The sequence below is a fragment of the Synchiropus splendidus genome, chromosome 6 (genome assembly GCF_027744825.2).
Source record: "Synchiropus splendidus isolate RoL2022-P1 chromosome 6, RoL_Sspl_1.0, whole genome shotgun sequence".
Classification (NCBI taxonomy): domain Eukaryota; kingdom Metazoa; phylum Chordata; class Actinopteri; order Syngnathiformes; family Callionymidae; genus Synchiropus; species Synchiropus splendidus.
Window position 1 is genome coordinate 17,614,593 of NC_071339.1, and position 19,437 is coordinate 17,634,029.

General features: G+C 42.3%; 1 protein-coding gene across 2 annotated transcripts in view; it reads right to left on the reverse strand.

Moving 5' to 3' along the window:
* Positions 1–19,437, reverse strand: part of raly (RALY heterogeneous nuclear ribonucleoprotein) — a 53,177-nt gene that overhangs the window by 15,571 nt on the left and 18,169 nt on the right. Inside the window, exons 1-4 of one of the 2 annotated variants that reach the window (XM_053868200.1) lie at positions 16,131–16,247; positions 12,284–12,570; positions 11,144–11,216; positions 10,701–10,742 (exon numbers count right to left, since the gene is read on the reverse strand). In XM_053868200.1, coding sequence (XP_053724175.1) covers positions 10,701–10,742; positions 11,144–11,216; positions 12,284–12,539 — 371 coding nt within the window. In that variant the 5' untranslated portion in view covers positions 12,540–12,570; positions 16,131–16,247. Of the gene's footprint in view, positions 1–10,700; positions 10,743–11,143; positions 11,217–12,283; positions 12,571–16,130; positions 16,248–19,437 lie in introns of those variants that run through there. The other variant, XM_053868198.1, reaches the window with a different exon arrangement.

A 19,437-nucleotide genomic window follows, 5' to 3' on the forward strand; every position in this document is an offset into this window, starting at 1 on the left:
TGCAACCGCGATAACTAGCAGACAGAGAAAACCTCGGCGGACGATGGTCTGCGATGATTCTGAGCTCCGGGCCTGATGTGCTGTGACAGCAGCTCTTTCTCCCACAACCCCGGTGTCTGCCAAGAAACATGAGCTCCATGTGCAACACGGTTGCCAGCAAGCGGAGGATCACAGCCACATTTAAGACTTTAATAGCCTTCTTATCCTAATTCTGGAACCAAGAGTCTGCGGCCACAAACAAATAGATGCTCACCACAGTGAAACCACCGACTTCAGTTCCCACATCAGCTCTACTCGACAGGACAGGCAGGCAACACCACTTCTTCTTCATTACCGTCAACTCCTTGACTTTTTATTTGGTGCTTTAATTGTGGAATGTGGCCGAACCGCAAGATTTCTGGGTTTTCTAAATTGTTTTTTCAGGGGTGAGTCTGGTCATGAGTGTTGTGTGTTCCGAGCAATTGTGTGGGAGAACAGAGGAGATCTTCCAGGCCTCCAATGAGCAAGTTCTACCGAAGCACTGCGATGTCACTTTGCTGCAACGTCTGCAGTTCATGCCTGGATTGCAGGCTTTCACAATACTTGAACAATTAACCAGCTTTGTGGGAATTGTGTTGATGATGTGTCTCAGTTGCGTCCATTCGTCCGACAGCTTGGTGCTTCACCGTCATGTTGATAGTGCAGCGCAAAATGATGTTCTAAGTCCATATCTTTTGTTTTTCTTCAAACATTTACTGGATCCGTTTGCTTTTCATTGACCGACCTCCTGCCAGAACGTTCCACTGTACTCTAGATTGACATCTCTGAAAGCAGTGGGCTACATAACCTGACATGCTGCGTATGCGTAGTGCTGCGGCATGACAAGACAGAGCTGATGTTGCCGTGGTTACAAAAGCCCTTTGGACAGTGGAAAAAGCTCAGTTCCTTGTCAGGGACTCATACAAACAACTTAACCATCACCAGCTTCCGGGAGCCAGGATGCTGGGGTCCCTAAGCCCCTCAGCAGTAGCAGAAGCAGCTTCAGACTGAAGACCCTCACCTTCACCCTCTCTCCTCCTGCTGTGTTTATCTCTGAAGATTGACCTCCCTCGACATGCGCTGCTCTCTCTACACGGAGGTTATGGAATTTGTGGGTCTTCATATCACTTGAGAACATTGGCACTAACATTCCTGGTTCCGAGTTCATTCAGAACCAACTCTGATCATAAGCCTGGCAACTGTTTCACCATCAAATGTACTGAGCTACATATTATATAACTATATAAGAACCTATATTAACCTTCATTTAAAGGTACAACTTTCATTTATTTCAACTGTTTTTCTGCCCCCTTGTGGTTGACAGAAAGTAGTAGGCTGCAGAGTCGATCAGAAAGTAGATACAGTGATTTAGGTCTCTCATTTTGTAGATTATCTGTCAACATGTGGTCCAGCTCTGCCAGACTGCGGTGGACGACTTCTACTGGGCTGACAGCGGCAGATGATGCTGACCACCAGAAAAGACTGGGCGCTGGCTTCTCTCCTCACAGTTCTCATGACCACCCTGATATCATGTGCTCACGGGAAAAAAATGGTTTAATGACTATACGACCTGAAATCATCGGGGTTTCACCTCAGGAGGTTTAACACATGCTACGTTTCCCACTTTCTGACTGGATGGCAGGAGCTTCCAGAGTCACTTCACGCGCCGCTAGAGATTTATCTATGTGACATGCAGCGACGGTCCGCGCCTCCGTCAACTGGCATCACGCTAGCCCGCGAGCTACAAATACCCATCTCGCCAGCCCACTCAAAAAAAAGTATGAGCGTCTATTTGTGCCGTTACGGTAGCGACTCCGTAAGCTCCAGTAAAGAGTAGTTGTGTGTTACGGAGATGATAAATAGACGTTATGTATTTCAAGAAAGTGTCTTCAACGTTTTTTTAAACAAAAATACAGCTTAAACACTGTAATAATATGGATATTATTAAAAAAAGACCACAAGAGGTTAGTGAAATCTTTCACTGGATTCCTGTTCAGGGAGCTCTACTCTACTATCTCTGTGAGTTTGAAGAGTTTTTACTGTAGAATTCTGAAATAAATTAACTCTATGTATTGTAATAACATGTATATTATAAAAAAATATTTATAATAAAAACTACAAGAGGTTAGTGAAATCTTTCACTGGATTCCTGTTCAGGGAGCTCTACTCTACTATCTCTGTGAGTTTGAAGAGTTTTTACTGTAGAATTCTGAAATAAATTAACTCTATGTATTGTAATAACATGTATATTATAAAAAAATATTTATAATAAAAACTACAAGAGGTTAGTGAAATCTTTCACTGGATTCCTGTTCAGGGAGCTCTACTCTACTATCTCTGTGAGTTTGAAGAGTTTTTACTGTAGAATTCTGAAATAAATTAACTCTATGTATTGTAATAACATGTATGTTATAAAAAAATATTTATAATAAAAACTACAAGAGGTTAGTGAAATCTTTCACTGGATTCCTGTTCAGGGAGCTTTACTCTACTCTTCCTGTGAGTTTGGAGTGTTTTTACTGTAGAATTATGAAATAAATTGACTTTATGTACTGTAATAACATGTATATTATAAAAGAAATTATATAAAACAAACCAAAAGAGGTTAGTGAAATCTTTCACTGGATTCCTGTTCAGGGAGCTTTACTCTACTATTCCTGTGAGTTTGGAGTGTTTTTACTGTAGAATTCTGAAATAAATTAACTCTATGTATTGTAATAACATGTATACAATGAAAAAATTATATAAAAAAAACTACAAGAGGTTAGTGAAATCTTTCACTGGATTCCTGTTCAGGGAGCTTTACTCTACTATTCCTGTTAGTTTGGAGTGTTTTTACTGTAGAATTCTGAAATAAATTAACTCTATGTATTGTAATAACATGTATACAATGAAAAAATTATATAAAAAAAACTACAAGAGGTTAGTGAAATCTTTCACTGGATTCCTGTTCAGGGAGCTCTACTCTACTATCCCTGTGAGTTTGAAGAGTTTTTACTGTAGAATTCTGAAATAAATTGACTTTATGTACTGTAATAACATGTATACAATGAAAAAATTATATTAAAAAAACTACAAGAGGTTAGTGAAATCTTTCACTGCATTCCTGTTCAGGGTGGTCTACTCTACTATCCCTGTGAGTTTGAAGAGTTTTTACTGTAGAATTATGAAATAAATTAACTATGTATTGTAATAACAAGTATATTATGAAAAAATTATATTAAAAAAACTACATGAGGTTAGTGAAATCTTTCACTGGATTCCTGTTCAGGGAGCTCTACTCTACTATCCCTATCCTGTTTGGAGCGTTTTAATTTGTAATTACAAAATAATTACACCTTATGTCATAATAACACGTGCATAAAAAAAGGGCCTAGTGAAATGTCACTGGATTCGTAAGTGAGAGGTAAGTTGTGTTTGGGAGTAGTCATTTTTCCGTTTTTTGGAACCAACAGTGAAAACAATTAAAAAAAGTCACTGCAAGAATTGCAAAGTAAAAAGTACACAAATTCCGTGGGCGAGTAGCCAAGCACTTCCTAAACATGAATCCAGTGAAAAAAAATTGACTTGCCTCTTGTGGTTTTCTTAAATGACTTTCTTTAGTGACTCTGGTTTTCTTAAATGACTCCTAATGTGCATGTTGCTACATGACATAATGTGTTTTACAAACTCTTGAAACTCACAGGGAAAGTAGAGAATAGCACCTTGAACACGAATCCAGTGACATTTCACTAAGCCCTTTTTTTATGCACGTGTTATTATGACATAAGGTGTAATTATTTTGTAATTACAAATTAAAACGCTCCAAACAGGATAGGGATAGTAGAGTAGAGCTCCCTGAACAGGAATCCAGTGAAAGATTTCACTAACCTCATGTAGTTTTTTTAATATAATTTTTTCATAATATACTTGTTATTACAATACATAGTTAATTTATTTCATAATTCTACAGTAAAAACTCTTCAAACTCACAGGGATAGTAGAGTAGACCACCCTGAACAGGAATGCAGTGAAAGATTTCACTAACCTCTTGTAGTTTTTTTTATATAATTTTTTCATTGTATACATGTTATTACATTACATAAAGTCAATTTATTTCATAATTCTACAGTAAAAACACTCCAAACTCACATGGATAGTAGAGCAGAGCTCCCTGAACAGGAATCCAGTGAAAGATTTCACTAACCTCTTGTAGTTTTTTTTATATAATTTTTTATTAATATCCATGTTGTCAGAGTACATGAAGTCCATTTATTTCATAATTCTACAGTAAAAACACTCCAAACTCACAGAGATAGTAGAGTAGACCACCCTGAACAGGAATGCAGTGAAAGATTTCACTAACCTCTTTTGGTTTATTTTATATAATTTCTTTTATAATATACATGTTATTACAGTACATAAAGTCAATTTATTTCATAATACTACAGTAAAAACTCTTCAAACTCACAGAGATAGTAGAGTAGAGCTCCCTGAACAGGAATCCAGTGAAAGATTTCACTAACCTCTTGTAGTTTTTTTTATAAATTTTTTTTATAATATACATGTTATTACAGTACATAAAGTCAATTTATTTCAGAATTCTACAGTAAAAACTCTTCAAACTCACAGGGATAGTAGAGTAGAGCTCCCTGATCAGGAATCCGGTGAAAGATTTCACTAACCTCTTTTAGTTTATTTTATATAATTTTTTTTTCATAATATACTTGTTATTACAATACATAAAGTCAATTTATTTTATAATTCTACAGTAAAAACTCTTCAAACTCACAGGTATAGTAGAGTAGACCACCATGAACAGGAATCCAGTGAAAGATTTCACTAACCTCTTGTAGTTTTTTTAATATAATTTTTTCATTGTATACATGTTATTACAGTACATAAAGTCAATTTATTTCATAATTCTACAGTAAAAACACTCCAAACTCACAGGAATAGTTGAGTAAAGCTCCCTGAACAGGAATCCAGTGAAAGATTTAACTAACCTCTTTTGGTTTATTTTATATAATTTCTTTTATAATATACATGTTATTACAGTACATAAAGTCAATTTATTTCAGAATTCTACAGTAAAAACTCTTCAAACTTACAGGGATAGTAGAGTAGAGCTCCCTGAACAGGAATCCAGTGAAAGATTTTACTAACCTCTTGTAGTTTTTTTTATATAATTTTTGTCATTATATACATATTATTACATTACATAAAGTCAATTTATTTCATAATTCTACAGTAAAAACACTCCAAACTCACATGGATAGTAGAGCAGAGCTCCCTGAACAGGAATCCAGTGAAAGATTTCACTAACCTCTTGTAGTTTTTTTTATATAATTTTTTATTAATATCCATGTTGTCAGAGTACATGAAGTCCATTTATTTCATAATTCTACAGTAAAAACACTCCAAACTCACAGGGATAGTAGAGTAGACCACCCTGAACAGGAATGCAGTGAAAGATTTCACTAACCTCTTTTGGTTTATTTTATATAATTTCTTTTATAATATACATGTTATTACAGTACATAAAGTCAATTTATTTCATAATACTACAGTAAAAACTCTTCAAACTCACAGAGATAGTAGAGTAGAGCTCCCTGAACAGGAATCCAGTGAAAGATTTCACTAACCTCTTGTAGTTTTTTTTATAAATATTTTTTTATAATATACATGTTATTACAGTACATAAAGTCAATTTATTTCAGAATTCTACAGTAAAACCTCTTCAAACTCACCTCTTGTGGTTTTTGTAATATGTGTTCTTAATCATATTTATTTATATAATATATTTTATATAATATTTAATAATATTTATCATCTCCGTAACACACAACTACCCTTTACTGGCGCTTACGGAGTCGCTACCGTATCGGCACAAATAGACGCGCATGGTTTTTTTTTTGTGGGCTGGCGAGATGGGTATTTGTAGATCGCGGGCTAGCGTGATGCCAGTCTCCGTCAGCAGGGCGCGCTCCAGTGATGCTGTGAGGACCGGGGTTGGACGCAGCAGCAGCAGCAGCAGCAGATCCGACTCCTGCGTCATGTGTAGGCGGCAATCAGAGCATGTTTAATCTCTATCAAGACAATTGAGGTCTTTAATTTTCTGCCTAAACCAGAAACGTGTGCTGGGGAGCGTAGCGGGACACGGAATCGACGTTTTCGTTTTAGCAGGACTCAGATCAGGGATCATCTGGATGCATCGTGACTGATGCATGGCAGCTGCTGCCTCCGCTGTTAGGGAAACCACTCTGTGAGTTTGAAGCCTGCGCGGCTTCAAAGCGGGAAAAAAAACTTCAGGAAAATCACTTCAGACGTCCTCCACTGGCTGCGAGGATTTCAGGACTCATGACAACAGATGCCGACTCTGCTTTTGAACACGACGTCAGCGGTGATCAGCATCACCTGGCGCTGTCGGCCCTGTAAAAGTCGCCCGCCTGAGACCGCGGATACGAAGAGACCAGCGGAGCCGGACCAGATGCGAAGGCAGCGGGCGGATCGCTTGTAAATCGCCTGACGACGATGAAAGACGACGTCGTTGAAAAACGTCCATCAACTCAATTGACCTGCTGTTCCCTGCTCAACCACAAGGAGGCGATACAGACCTGACACGCAGTGGTGAAGCTTGGGATCCGCCACATGGGAGGCTGGTTCTCTCACGAGGTGGACTAGGCATCTGGGACTTCTCTGAGATGATGCTGGTTCTTTGACTGGCATTCAAGCCACCAAAGTTTCTGAGATGACAGCGACATCCACTGCTCTTGTCATGTCATTCCGTCTCTTGATTCTCATCCCTTGTTTTTACCAGCTGAGGAAAACACTTTAATTTTAAATGTGCACAGGTTCAACCACAGGTGGACTTACCCTTAGGCAAGCAGGGACCACAATAGGTTTCATTAAATCAATTGAATCGTGTTCTTTAATTTCAAATACTTAGAATAGCAATTTAGTCCTTCTGAGCCACCTGGCTCATATCAACAGTGCAGAAGAACCAGGAGGCTCCTCAGACAGAAAACAGCCGCACTGTGCACAGTGATTCTTTGTGTACAGTGTTGGTTTACTACTTTAGTAAACAGATTCGATTGGCCCCGTTTCTGCATTCTTCTCTCTTGTTACTTGGGGTTTCACTCACACAAACACGTTCACGTCACTGCGTAAACACACAACGACACTACTATTTTGTAAATACAAGAAAAAAGGCATTGTTTATCACTCATACTGTAGATAGAAATCACTCATCTTATTTAAACATTACACTATCATGACATCATCACATTCAGTCACATGTGTGCAGCCGCTTAGTTCACCTCAATGAGGGCCACTTCAGCAAGGGGTGTACATATATGCGAGGTGCCAGGATTTGCCTTGGGCCCTGTAAGGACTCAAGGTACTGTATATTCACACCAAATGCATTAGTCTCATCAAACACTCGATAAATGGAGCCATGTCAACCAGGCAGAGAGTATGAAACAATCAGAGCTTAGATTTTACAATGACAAGAAAAACTTTTTAAACACACTCATGAGCTGTTGCTTTAGTGGCTGGAAACCAGTGACGCCCTGGTGCGGGACAAGTGCAGCCCAGCTGTGTTTGGTTGGCAGTTTAAAAAAATACGGCGAAATCTTGTCTGTTTCCACGTATGAGTCGCATTACTGTCATGCTGAGAGCACATTCTCTACCACTCAGCAAACCTTGAGACACATGTAGGGGCGGCGGCTTAGACATCTGGAGCAGGTACAAATGCGAGCACAGAGTGGCTTGAATACAGAAGGCATTGTCATGCTGAGATGTAAATGTCATTTCTATGCTCTAGGGATGCGCGATATGGACCAAAAAAATGATCATGATAAATGCTGTCATTTCAGTGATAACTATTATCACGATAAATCCATTTTCATTCTAGTCCATGTGTTGGACACATGACAGTCTCTCTTGAAACTGTTTTATGATGAAACGTATAAGTGGAGTTTGTCTCCAACATCATTATTTGTTTATGTATAAATATGATAGTTAACTAAGTTCAGACATGAGAAGTTTCCCGTCTCTGGTAGAAGCTGCTGGTGTCTGACAGACTGCTCTGCCAGCTTTATTTAGGGGTTAAATCGAGTCGTCTGTCTGCTGTACCTCATGTCTCTTAACAGTTGACTTTAACTATGGTAGTCATATTCTATTCTCAAAATCATCAGAAACTGTCAGTCCTTCGTCTTGTGTGATGAAAAACCTTTTCACAATTCTCTCTCCTAAAATGGTTGTTTTTCTTTGCCTTATTGAAGATTTCTTATTGACCGCTTTAGAATTTGTTGATGGTCCCTAACTGATGCCGGAACGTAGCATTAGCGCTGCCTGTGAGAGTGTGTCCGCGATCAGTGAACCCTAATGGGGACGCGGAAGAGGACGCCGCCGCCGATACTGGAGCGGAGCTCAGTTCAGTATCCAACTGTTTTCACTACGGTGTTTCGCAGAGGAGCCAGCGCAGCGGGAGACCTGCATGTGTTGATGTGCACCAAAGCAGATGACTGCGTCAGAGAACCTATGAGGACCACTCCATCTAATAAACTAAACATCGATCCAGAGATTCACAGTCAACCAGTGTCATTATCAAAGGTTCCCTGTATTAAAAATAAGTTTAAAACTACAATCGTGAACCGAAGTCCACCACATTCTCCATAGCTGTCACACGCCGGTGTCGGCTGTCAAACACCGGCGAGCACGGTGCACTGTCACGGTCTCGTCATGTTCCTGTATGCAAGTCCAATGCAATAATGTTTATTATCATCGCATGCTAGTTTTTAGCGGTATATCATGGACAATAAGTTAGATGAACAAGGTTAGAAAAGTTATAGCTCATCCTTACTATGCTCTATTTTTAGTTAGACCTCAACTGACGCCCCCTCGACACCACCTGCTCCACGAGCTGGAGATCCGAACAGCATATCATCTGAATCCATTTCTTGAGTTATAACCTCTTCCCCATCAGCCCAAACATTTGGGTTATTCCGGAGCAGGTCCACATTGAGAGAGGAGGAAGTACTGACACCCAAAAACAGTCAAAAACAAGCGCAGTTGCCTGCAACACAACACAGGAGTTGTTGCTATGAGTGGAACACCTGATACTTCATCTTCAGATTTGTTAGTTTGAACTTCGTTTACCAAGCAGGGAAGATGAACAACCGAAGAGAGGGAGTGTCAGTTTGGCGGGAGAAGCACACAACACATCTGCAGAGTGGCGGGTGGTTCGACGGCAGGCCAACAAGCGGCCATCCATCTTCACCCACCGCAGCTGGAGATGATCAGCGACTCACCCTGGCTACAGATCGATAGTTTTTGGAACATCAGGTTCCACCAGAACTCTCATTCATCTATCGTCACTTCTGAACACATCTCAGCTCCATCAGAACAACCGGACCAAGTGTGGAAACTGTAGATCTCTTCATGTCTATCTCCCTCTCCTCAGCCACAGGCTCCTAACAGTCGTTTCATCCAGAGCCCAGCAGCTCTGAACGTCACTTATTGTGGTCCTTTTGTGGTCACATGTGAAACTGCATCAGAAGACTTCAGCCCCAACACACACTGTCGCTACTTCATGACGCATATGCTTCTAAACTTTCTGCTCACCTTACACAAAAATAACTTAAATCCATTAAAGAATGACATAGGAATGGCAGTGACACAGAGTAAACAACAAGACTGTACGGATCGTCCTGACAAGGAAAGGTCAAAGGTCATCAGTGTTTTCTTGCTCGACCACTGACCAGAGCATGTATACTGTAGTATGACTACGAATTTTAAACAGGCCTATAGCCAGGGTCAGTTCCGTAGTCTGAAGAGTAATGCAGAAGGCATGACCTTTGAACTTTGAACTGCCACTCAGGCTCATCCTTCATTGTGTCACTGTCATCGCTCCTTCATTCTTCACATGAATCATATTCGTGTATGACGTACTGGAGACCTGTCCAGGGTGGCCCCCGTCCCTCCCCCAGGTAGCTGGGACAGACTCCTGTTCCCAAGATGAAAAGAAAGGTTGTGTGCAAAAGAAAATGTTTGGCAGAGTGAAAGCTTCAGACTTAAGTTTGACACGTACATGAGAGACTTGTTTGTCTGACTGACGTGGAATGACCTGTAATGACCTGAGCTGAGTCAGAAACATGACGGAGTGTCAACATTCCCGACAGGAAAGAAGGACGGCGAGAGGTTATCTGTTACTGTTTCTGAGGATCCTGCAGCTTCCAGCTGCTAGCCTTTGGATCCGAAGAGAAGCGGCCCTGTGCTAACCTGACGGCTGGTCGAACCCTCGCGTGGGTGCTCTTCTGCAAAGCTCTGACTTTGATGGATGACCGTGTCTTGCTTTCATCTCTTGTTCGCCTCAAGAATCCGTCTTGTCACACTTCCATCGCCTAATTTTCACGTCATGTTGCGCCGCCATAAATCTCAGAGCGGAATTCAAACCGGCTCCACCACCAGCGACACGTGGAAGCAATAACTTCCCAGAGCATCGGAGTCTATCCTGCTTTGCTTCTATGCTGAGCGACTAATGGCGTCATGTGACTTAGAGAGCGAATACAAGTGGCGGCAGGACAGGATGAACATGGACTCAACAGAGTCTCTGATGGATCTGCTGCCAAAGGAGGCGCAAGCAGGGCGCCAAGGCTCCATCTGCTCTGGCTGAGCAGCTCGTGTTGCCATTTACTCACCTGTCATAGAGCTCCTCTCTGTAGTAGTCCAGCTCGTACCCGCTGAGGGGAGAAGAGCAGGCACTTCAGGAATGATGAATAGTAAAAATTCGGATTTTTTCCAGTCAGCATATTTAATAATAACAGAAGTTAAATGTATCGGTTTCATAAAACAAATAAATTATTATTAAAATATAATCACTTATTCAGAATAAACTCTATTTTTCAGTTCTCAGTTGTGTTTTTGGAAGTCAGGAGTTTGAAGTGATGACATGCTGCAAGAGCATGTGTGTGTTCACTACGTAACTGGTTTTTACGGAATAGGCACAATCCCGACAATAAAAAGGGGTAAAATATAATATAATAATAGTATAAAATTAATTCAACACATGTTATTAGAGATGAAAGTTAGTTTTCTAATTCAAGTGTGAGTGACACTGAAGTCAGACTCTCTTAGAAATCACCTGTAGACAGAAGCCACGGGTCTCTTCAGGCTCATGGCGCGAGTCGGCCTCGGCTCTCCCGCCATGTTGACGTCTGTGAGGACAGATAAGGTGGCTATGAGTGCAGTTTGAACTTCCTCGAGCTGCCAGCTGCGCTGATACTGCGCCTCTCCACAAGATGGAAGCATCGAGCCGTCGAAGACGCACTGTGGCTTCACCTCAGAAGTGCCTTTAGAATAGCTGTTCCTCGAGTTTTACTCCAAGTTACAGCGAGACACGTTAAAAAAACGCTCAAGGACACACACAAAAACATTACACTTAACTTAAATACACACAATGATGGGCACACTTTTAAATATGCACTCATATAATGATATACTAACACACTAACTCACTGTAACACACACAAAAATTCACTTAAATAAAGACACACGGACATTTTTCTATAGAAAATCCCTATTCATTTGTGAAAAACTGTAGCTACCGACACTACCGCCAGGCTATTTGCAGAAACAAATTGCAGAAAATGTATTTGTTTCAAATGTGTCCAGAAAGCAATATGGCAAAATATATCAAGATTTATTAATTTATTTACTTACTTTGAATAACTGTTTGGATTTTATCACTTCTCTTTTGCATAATTTTATTGTAGTTTTGAGTTTCCAGACAAATCCTTAGCATTCTTTGCCTGAACTTGCTTCATAAAAACAATGACTCTTTCTCTCTTCACATTTTGAACATTGCGACAAGGATCCCTCCCTCCATGGTTCTGTGGTGAAAGTGTGTGCTCAAGTTAGAGGCGCATCAGGTTTGAAAAGAGCTGGAAGTTGCGCGTGTGACCAGCTTCTTCACTGAGAATGTGTGGGAAGAGGAGCGCCGCGCTCCACAGCAGCTGTGACAGTTTCAAACATATTCACTAAAATACGAAACAAATAAATCACACATTCAAACACCAAAACACATTCACACTCACTAACATAGACACAACACACTCAAACGCCAACACTCATACTCAAACAGGCACAGACAAAGACACACTTTTATATTCTGATACTGAATTACTGACAAAAGAAAATCAATGTGCAGGATATTGAACGGTTGTTTGGGTCTGTGAGGTGAGTCAGTATTGCATGTGTCTTTGCCATACACACACTCACTCACCCAGCGCCTGTCCGGCCAACACCCGGCCGTTCTCGCCCATCACGGCGCCACAGGCGTGCCGCTCGCTGGCGTACTGGACAAAGGCATATCCCTTGTGCACAGAGCAGCCCAGCACTCGGCCATACTTGGAGAAGACGCCCTCCACATCCGACTTGTTCACCGCCGCCGTGTTCAGGTTCCCGATGAACACCCTGGAGTTGATGGACTTGGGATCCGTCTTGTTGGTCACGTTGCTGGTCTGGACTTTGAGTGACATGATGGATGGGTGGCAGGCAGGAGAGATGAATCTGGAGAGGAGATAAGATGTTCTGTCATGTAGACAAGCTTGTATGAGTCTCATCAAGTCAGGATGAAGGTGTGAGTCACATAACCAAGTCTGGATTAACATATTCATATCATAAACCTGTTCAACTCTGACTCCAACAGTTTGATAGCTGACTGTAACTGGAAGGATGTTCATCAGCAGCTCCCTGCAGAAACATCTCAGTGACTCACTTGTGTTGAGATGAGACAAACAATGCAGGTTTCTTTTAAAACGTTGGGACCCACTCAATAAAGGTGCTATTAAAGTTTTATAATCAAATCTTTTTGTCTTTCTTCAAGTTGTTTTTTCTTCTGTGAAGTCTTTTGTGATATGTTCCCTCACTGCACCTTCAAGTTTCCATACTCAGATGAAGCTGTTTCTTGCAGCAGTTATTCTACTCAACAGCAGGAACCTTCAGGGACCTATATGGGTCGTAGAAGATGGCAAGGGAAAGTCAAACTGATCTGAGGATCTGGTGCGACTCCACACTTGAGCCTCTTTGATTTTTGAGTTCCATTTGACCAGTGATTCTTAACCATAGGGCCGGGGCCCATGGTTGGGCCGCGAGCGCCCCCTAGAGAGCTGCAAGTTTTTTGTTTCACATCTAGGGGCCGTGAGGGCACGAGATGCTCGGTTTTAATGCACATGCCACATATGGTGGCAGTAGTGAGTCACTGAATTGACTTGACAGCTGCAAATCTTTGAGTTACCTATGAAGAAAAGAAAACAATGATAAAGACAGTGACGGCGACAGTAAAAACTGTTCACCTGAAATTAATTCGACCTAACATTTTATGGAAATACTTTCATTTACACTTTATTTATCTTCTTTAGACTTTATTTATGAAATAGAAAATATTTAATATATTTTGTTCAGAATCTTTTTCATGACGTACAGTTTTTCCGAATTTTTCAAAAATTTGCATCAAGATTTTTTTTTTCCATGATCAGTATCTTTGCACTAATCACATGGTTTCATGTCATTTCACAAGGTTTTGGTCCCTGAGTTCAGAAAGGTTAAGAACCCCTGCATTAGATGACACCATATATGCGGCACTTAATAAGTCCTGAGAGTGTGTGTGACAGAGAGAGAGAGAGAGAGAGAGAGATGGGGGCTTCAGGAAACAGCTTTCTTTGGCAGAAAGGGATCAAGTCAACTGTGAACACAAGCACACACACTTCTGAGTTTTGGGCAGAACAAACTGATTAGAGCAGTAGATGCCCTGCAGCAAGACTGCAGGCGCTCACATCTACACACCACACAAGCCGTCGAGTTCAGGAGGAAGTCACACAGAAGACTTGAGAGTCAACATACCAAGTTAAACACACACACTCTGGCACACATTCACACTTCAACACACACTGGAAGCACAAGCACACACATGTTTCGCTATTTTTGTGAGGACCATAACCCTTTCCCCAGCCTCTCACCGTAAACCTAACCGTCCAGAACAAATGGCTAACCTTAACCAGGACTCTGAACCAAACTACTTTTGCTGAGGGTTTAACCCTCTATACCAATGTTTTATCAACCAGACTAGTGTGCTGAGAAACTGTCAAGTGAGCTGTGGGAAGAAGAAGCCTGGCAAATGCGCAAGTTCATGTTGACCTAAATGAGCTAACAGCTATCTCCCTTCAAAACTTTATTGACCCTCGTGGACTGTCAACGTTTGTTTTCATTGTTTAAAAGTTGGTTAAAAACTAAATGCAGAACCAAATAAATGCACTCACAAATGCAGAGAGAGAAAGAATGACTGTTGTTATCAAGCAAGTTGAGGCAAAGAATGTTAAAGATTTATCTGGAAATTCTCGAAACTAGACTAGAATCATGCAAAAGAGATTGTCATTAAATGAAAACAGTTATGTAAAATAAATAAATAAATCATGATTTTTTTTTTTTTTTTTTTGCAATATTGCTCACCCCTTTCTGGAAACACTTTAAACAATTTGTTCCTGCAAATAACATGACAAATCCAGAGTGTCAGCTCCAATTTTTTTTTTAAAAGGGATATTCTGCCAAATAACATTTGGTGGAGCGCCGTGGCTTTTAAAAGTTTGAAAAAGACACTGCTCTAAGCCTTGTGAAGACAGGCCAAAATTTTCTCACAAGAAGGTGGCTTGTCGAGATTTGGTACTCAAAAAACATGCCCATATATGCACACTTTCCAACCCACACACTAACACAGTTTTTCAACCTTTTCCGAAAAAAATCCTGAGGCATACCACCAAAGGAACCTCAGCCAAAGCACACTTTCCCATAGAAAATCCCAATTCATTTGTGAAAAACTGTAGCTACAGACACTCGGTTGTTAAGTTGCCAGGCTATTTGCATAAACAAATTGCAGAAAATGTATTTGTTTCAAATGTGTCCAGAAAGGGGTGGGCAATATTTATTTATTTACTTACTTTAAATAACTGTTTGGATTTTATCACTTCTCTTTTGCATGATGATTTCCAGAAAAATCTTCTTCTTTGCCTGAACTTCACAAAAACAATGATTCTTTCTCTCTTCACATTTTGGAGCGCGGAAGCTGAAGAGAGCCGGAGTTCCGTCCCCCATCATGTGCACCTTCTACAGAGGCACGATTGAGAGCGTTCTGACCAGCTGCATCACAGTGTGGTTCGTCTCTTGTACCTTCGCCGGCCGCAAGACCCTGCAGCGCGTGGTGAAGACTGCTGAGAAGATCATCGGGGTCCCTCTTCCATCCCTCCTGGACATCTACAAGACTCGCCTCACTCGGAGAGCCCTGAGGATCGCAGGAGACCCCACCCACCCGTCGCACCGCCTCTTCACGCTGCTACCATCAGGGCGAAGGTTCCAGAGTCACCGCGCACGAACTAGCAGACTGAGAGTCAGCTTCATCCACCAGGCTGTCATGATGCTGAACTCCCTTCCTACTCTGCCCCCGGGTCTGCACCAGGCACTTTTGGCTCCATCCACAGGGGCAGAGGATGTTGCCATGCTGCCATGAGCTAGGTGCTCCTCCCGGTGGTTGATGGACTGATGTGACGATTTTGTTGCATGTATCCTGCTGTCTGTGATCTTTATGTTCGTCTGTGATTGTATGTCGTGTCCAGGTCTGTGAGAACAGATATTTCATCCATGCTATATGTCTCGTACTGTAGCATATTTGACAATAAAGTTACCTTACCTTACCTTACCTTACCTTATTAATTTTGTTGTGTTTAGTTTTTCACCAACTTTCAAACCACATAGCAAACTTTGACAGTCCATGAGTATCAATGAAGTTTTGAAGTGAGACGTCATGTTAGCTGTTAGCTCTGTTAGCTCTGTTAGCTCTGCGGCGCAGACAGTCTTTTGCATCGCGGGTGCGACAAGGATCCCTCCCTCCATGGTTCTGAGGTGAAAGTATATGGTCAAGTTAGAGGCGGATCAGGTTTAAAAACAGCAGGAAGTTGCGCATGTGAGCGGCTTCTTCGTTCGTGTGTGGGAAGAGGAGCGCCGCGCTCCACCGCAGCGCTGCTTTGACTGACAGACAGATCAGCGCATCAACACACTGGAGCTGTCATCATATTGCCCACCTCTATCTCCGGACAGATGAGGTGAAACTGGATCATTTTCCCAGCGCACACCTGACACTCTCTGCCGCAGGACACCGGTTGAAAAACACACACAGAGACACAAGTAGCTACCGCTCTATCGTGTCAGCATCACGCTGTAATGTTTGAACTGAAGACTTGAGGGTTGTCACTGACTGGCTGAAGACTGATGCTGCTAAACGTCGAAGCCTGCTAACAGACTTTCATTGCGACGTGTGTAGCGATCATGTTCGTAAAAGCAGAGATGCAGAATCGGCTCTGTCTCAGTCAGTCGATCAAGACACCATGATTGGACGGAGTGATGGCTCCTCGAAGACATTGTGGCGGAGGAAAGTTGGTGACAGAGCACGTGAGTGCTGATCCCAGTGGACGGCGGCCTCACTGTTGACTCCCCCTCACATTAGCCCACAGCGCCACAGGTGGGCCATAAATCACGGCCACACAGACCAGCAGCCACTAATAGAGACAGATCGTCTCCCTCCAACTGCATTAATGAACTGTTGTTCTGGAGCCGGTCGATACTGTGTTCCGTTCCACAGTCACTTCTCGGGCCTGACTCATTTCCAATGACACCCGGCTTCACCTGACTCTAGAGGGACGCTGACCTCTGCAGCTATCGGATCACCTGCTCTCACTGAAGGCCCAGTGTTCTACTGTGGTGACAGACACAAGTGACAGCAGTGACCACAACACAAGTACCAACACAGAGAGTCAAAGCTCACAGTGTTGTGTTGTGAAGGTCTCGGAAGAAGAGAAGTGAAACTCTGTTTTTCTTCCAGGATCAATCAGCAAACCAACACTTCTCCACTGGCTCCGCTCCATCCTCTGCTCCACACCCACCAGAGTTCTCCAGGTCTCGAGTCGTTTCGCCTCCTTCCTCTTCCACATTTTCAATTCTTCATCATCTTCTTCCTCCTCTCCATCACACATTTTACCTCCTTGTTTACCAGATGATGAACGACTGGCTGCACCACTCATCCATCTACTGGGCAGCCTCATCTATCCTTCCACTGCCTGTACACACGCGCAAACACACACACATGCTTGTGTCTCTATCCTTATGAGGACCTCTCAATGCCGTAACCCTTTCCCCAGCCTCTCACCCTAAACCTAACCATCCAAAACAAAAGGCCAAACTTAACCAAGACTCTGAACCAAGCTTACACCCCATTATAATGACCTTCTTATTTTGAAGTCTTCAACCTCCAATTGAGTCATAACCTCGTGGGGTCCTGCAAAATGTCCCCACAAAGTCATACGGTCCATACAAGGAGGTGTCTTGTGAAGAACTGGTCCCCACAATAATTAAGTACTGTAATTTGAATTGTATGTTCTCCACAACACACTCTCCCTCACACACGCACGTACACACACACACACTGTCTCTACACTCACTGTCACACACACATAACTGCCTCTGATTAAAGATCCTCTGGAGAAAATCAATAGCTCCTTCATTACTGCCTCGTCTCTCGCTCTCTCCCATCTTTCTTGTTCCCTCTGCCTCTTCCTTCACTCCCCCCACCTTCCTTCCACGTCCCCTCAGCTCCCCGCCTCAGCTCCAGCAAGTGTTTGAGACAAGACTGAGTTCACAGGACACAGAAACACAGATCATGACTCAAGAGGGAAAACACCATCAGCGTACAAAGGCATGGATCTCTTAAAGTCACATGATCTAGTAGCGCTGAAGCAGTCAGCCCGATGATCTTCCGTTACATCTGGCTGTTATCACATGACCTCAGCTGCATCGTCCACCCACCCTTAAACTCACCCCAGGACGTTGTGTGCAACCACAGCCGAGCTGTGGCAGGAAGAGCTTATGACTTAGTTATTTATGGTGTGAGGAAACAGACAACAGCAGAAGGCCTCCTGAGACAACAGCGATATTCTTTCAGGAAGCTTTTTTTGTTGCACAATAAAGACCCTCCACTGCACTCATGACGGGAGCCATGGGAGCATTACCTGCTGCAACTGTCCCAACCGTCCGGCTAAATGGGGTGCAGGCTTTTAGCTGGGATTTTGAAACAGGGCGTTCAAAACTTCGCTCCAACCCATAACCCCCGCCCCTAATCCCACCCCCTCCCGACACACCACCACACAACGACTGACAACTAACCACTTGCTTTGTAAAAAACAAAGCTGTAAACATCTATTTGTAGCAAAATAACTTGATGAACAACAAATAAAGAAGCCTCTGAGTCAAATAACAACAGACATGAAGTCAGGAACTGTTGCCACAGTAACACTTTGAGATGCAGGGGTCCCCTGGGCAACTGTTGCTCTTGGCTGACCCTGATTAATTTTAAAAATATATAATAATAATGAACATTTTTATAATATATTTTCCCTTACTACAAGCCATTGTGTGTACATCCTTGTGTCTACATCTTTTTTCGTATATTTATGCAGGGTAAGCAGTGATGTTTTCATTCAACCAACACATATATAAAGGCTTGTTGCTTGATTCAATCAATAGAACTACTCGAATTTTGATGCCTGTTAAGCTATTTTGTTCTCATTCTGAAAGGGCTGTGTGTTCGTCCGGGATGTAGTGGCGCGGGGAGAGGAGTGCCAAACATTCCTCCCATTAGAAAGCAATGACTTAGTTTTGTGAACGATTGTTGAAAGCTTGGAACTTATCTGAGGTTTCTTCCTGTCATCAGCGTGAGACCATCAATAGCAGCGTGCTTCCATGCCGCGAGTGTTGCGACTCGCAAGATGTGGATCACAGTTGCCAAAACACAGTTGCAAAAGGTTTGAGAATCTGTGAATTTAGGGCGTCCTGCTGAGGAAACAGGTCGTCTGGTTTCAAGTGCTGGAAGGCGTCCATTTCTTCATGTTTTGGAGGTTTAGACGACGCCACACATCACACACAGCAGGACAACACAAGAAGAAACTGCAGATGTAGAGGTAATGCAGGTACGTTTCAATTGAAGCCTACACAGTCTCTCACAGGGAACAGTTCCACCAGCCATCACAGTGCTTAGCTATGATTCTCATGATGGTGTTCAAAAATGACACTCAAGGTTTCACTGGAGTTATCAATGAACACAACACAATAGACAAAACACTCTGCTCATGCATCACACACACACACACACACAGACAGGCACACACTCACACACACAGCTGCAAAGCCCAAGAACACAGACCAATCAGAAAAAGTGGGAAGATGCTGACTCAGCAGGATGAAGTTGGAGCTGAAACATGATTATCTCTCGCTACCATCCAGTGTGGCTTCTGTGTGCAGGTTATATCAGCTTTGGGCACAGAAACCTTGTAGTGCAGA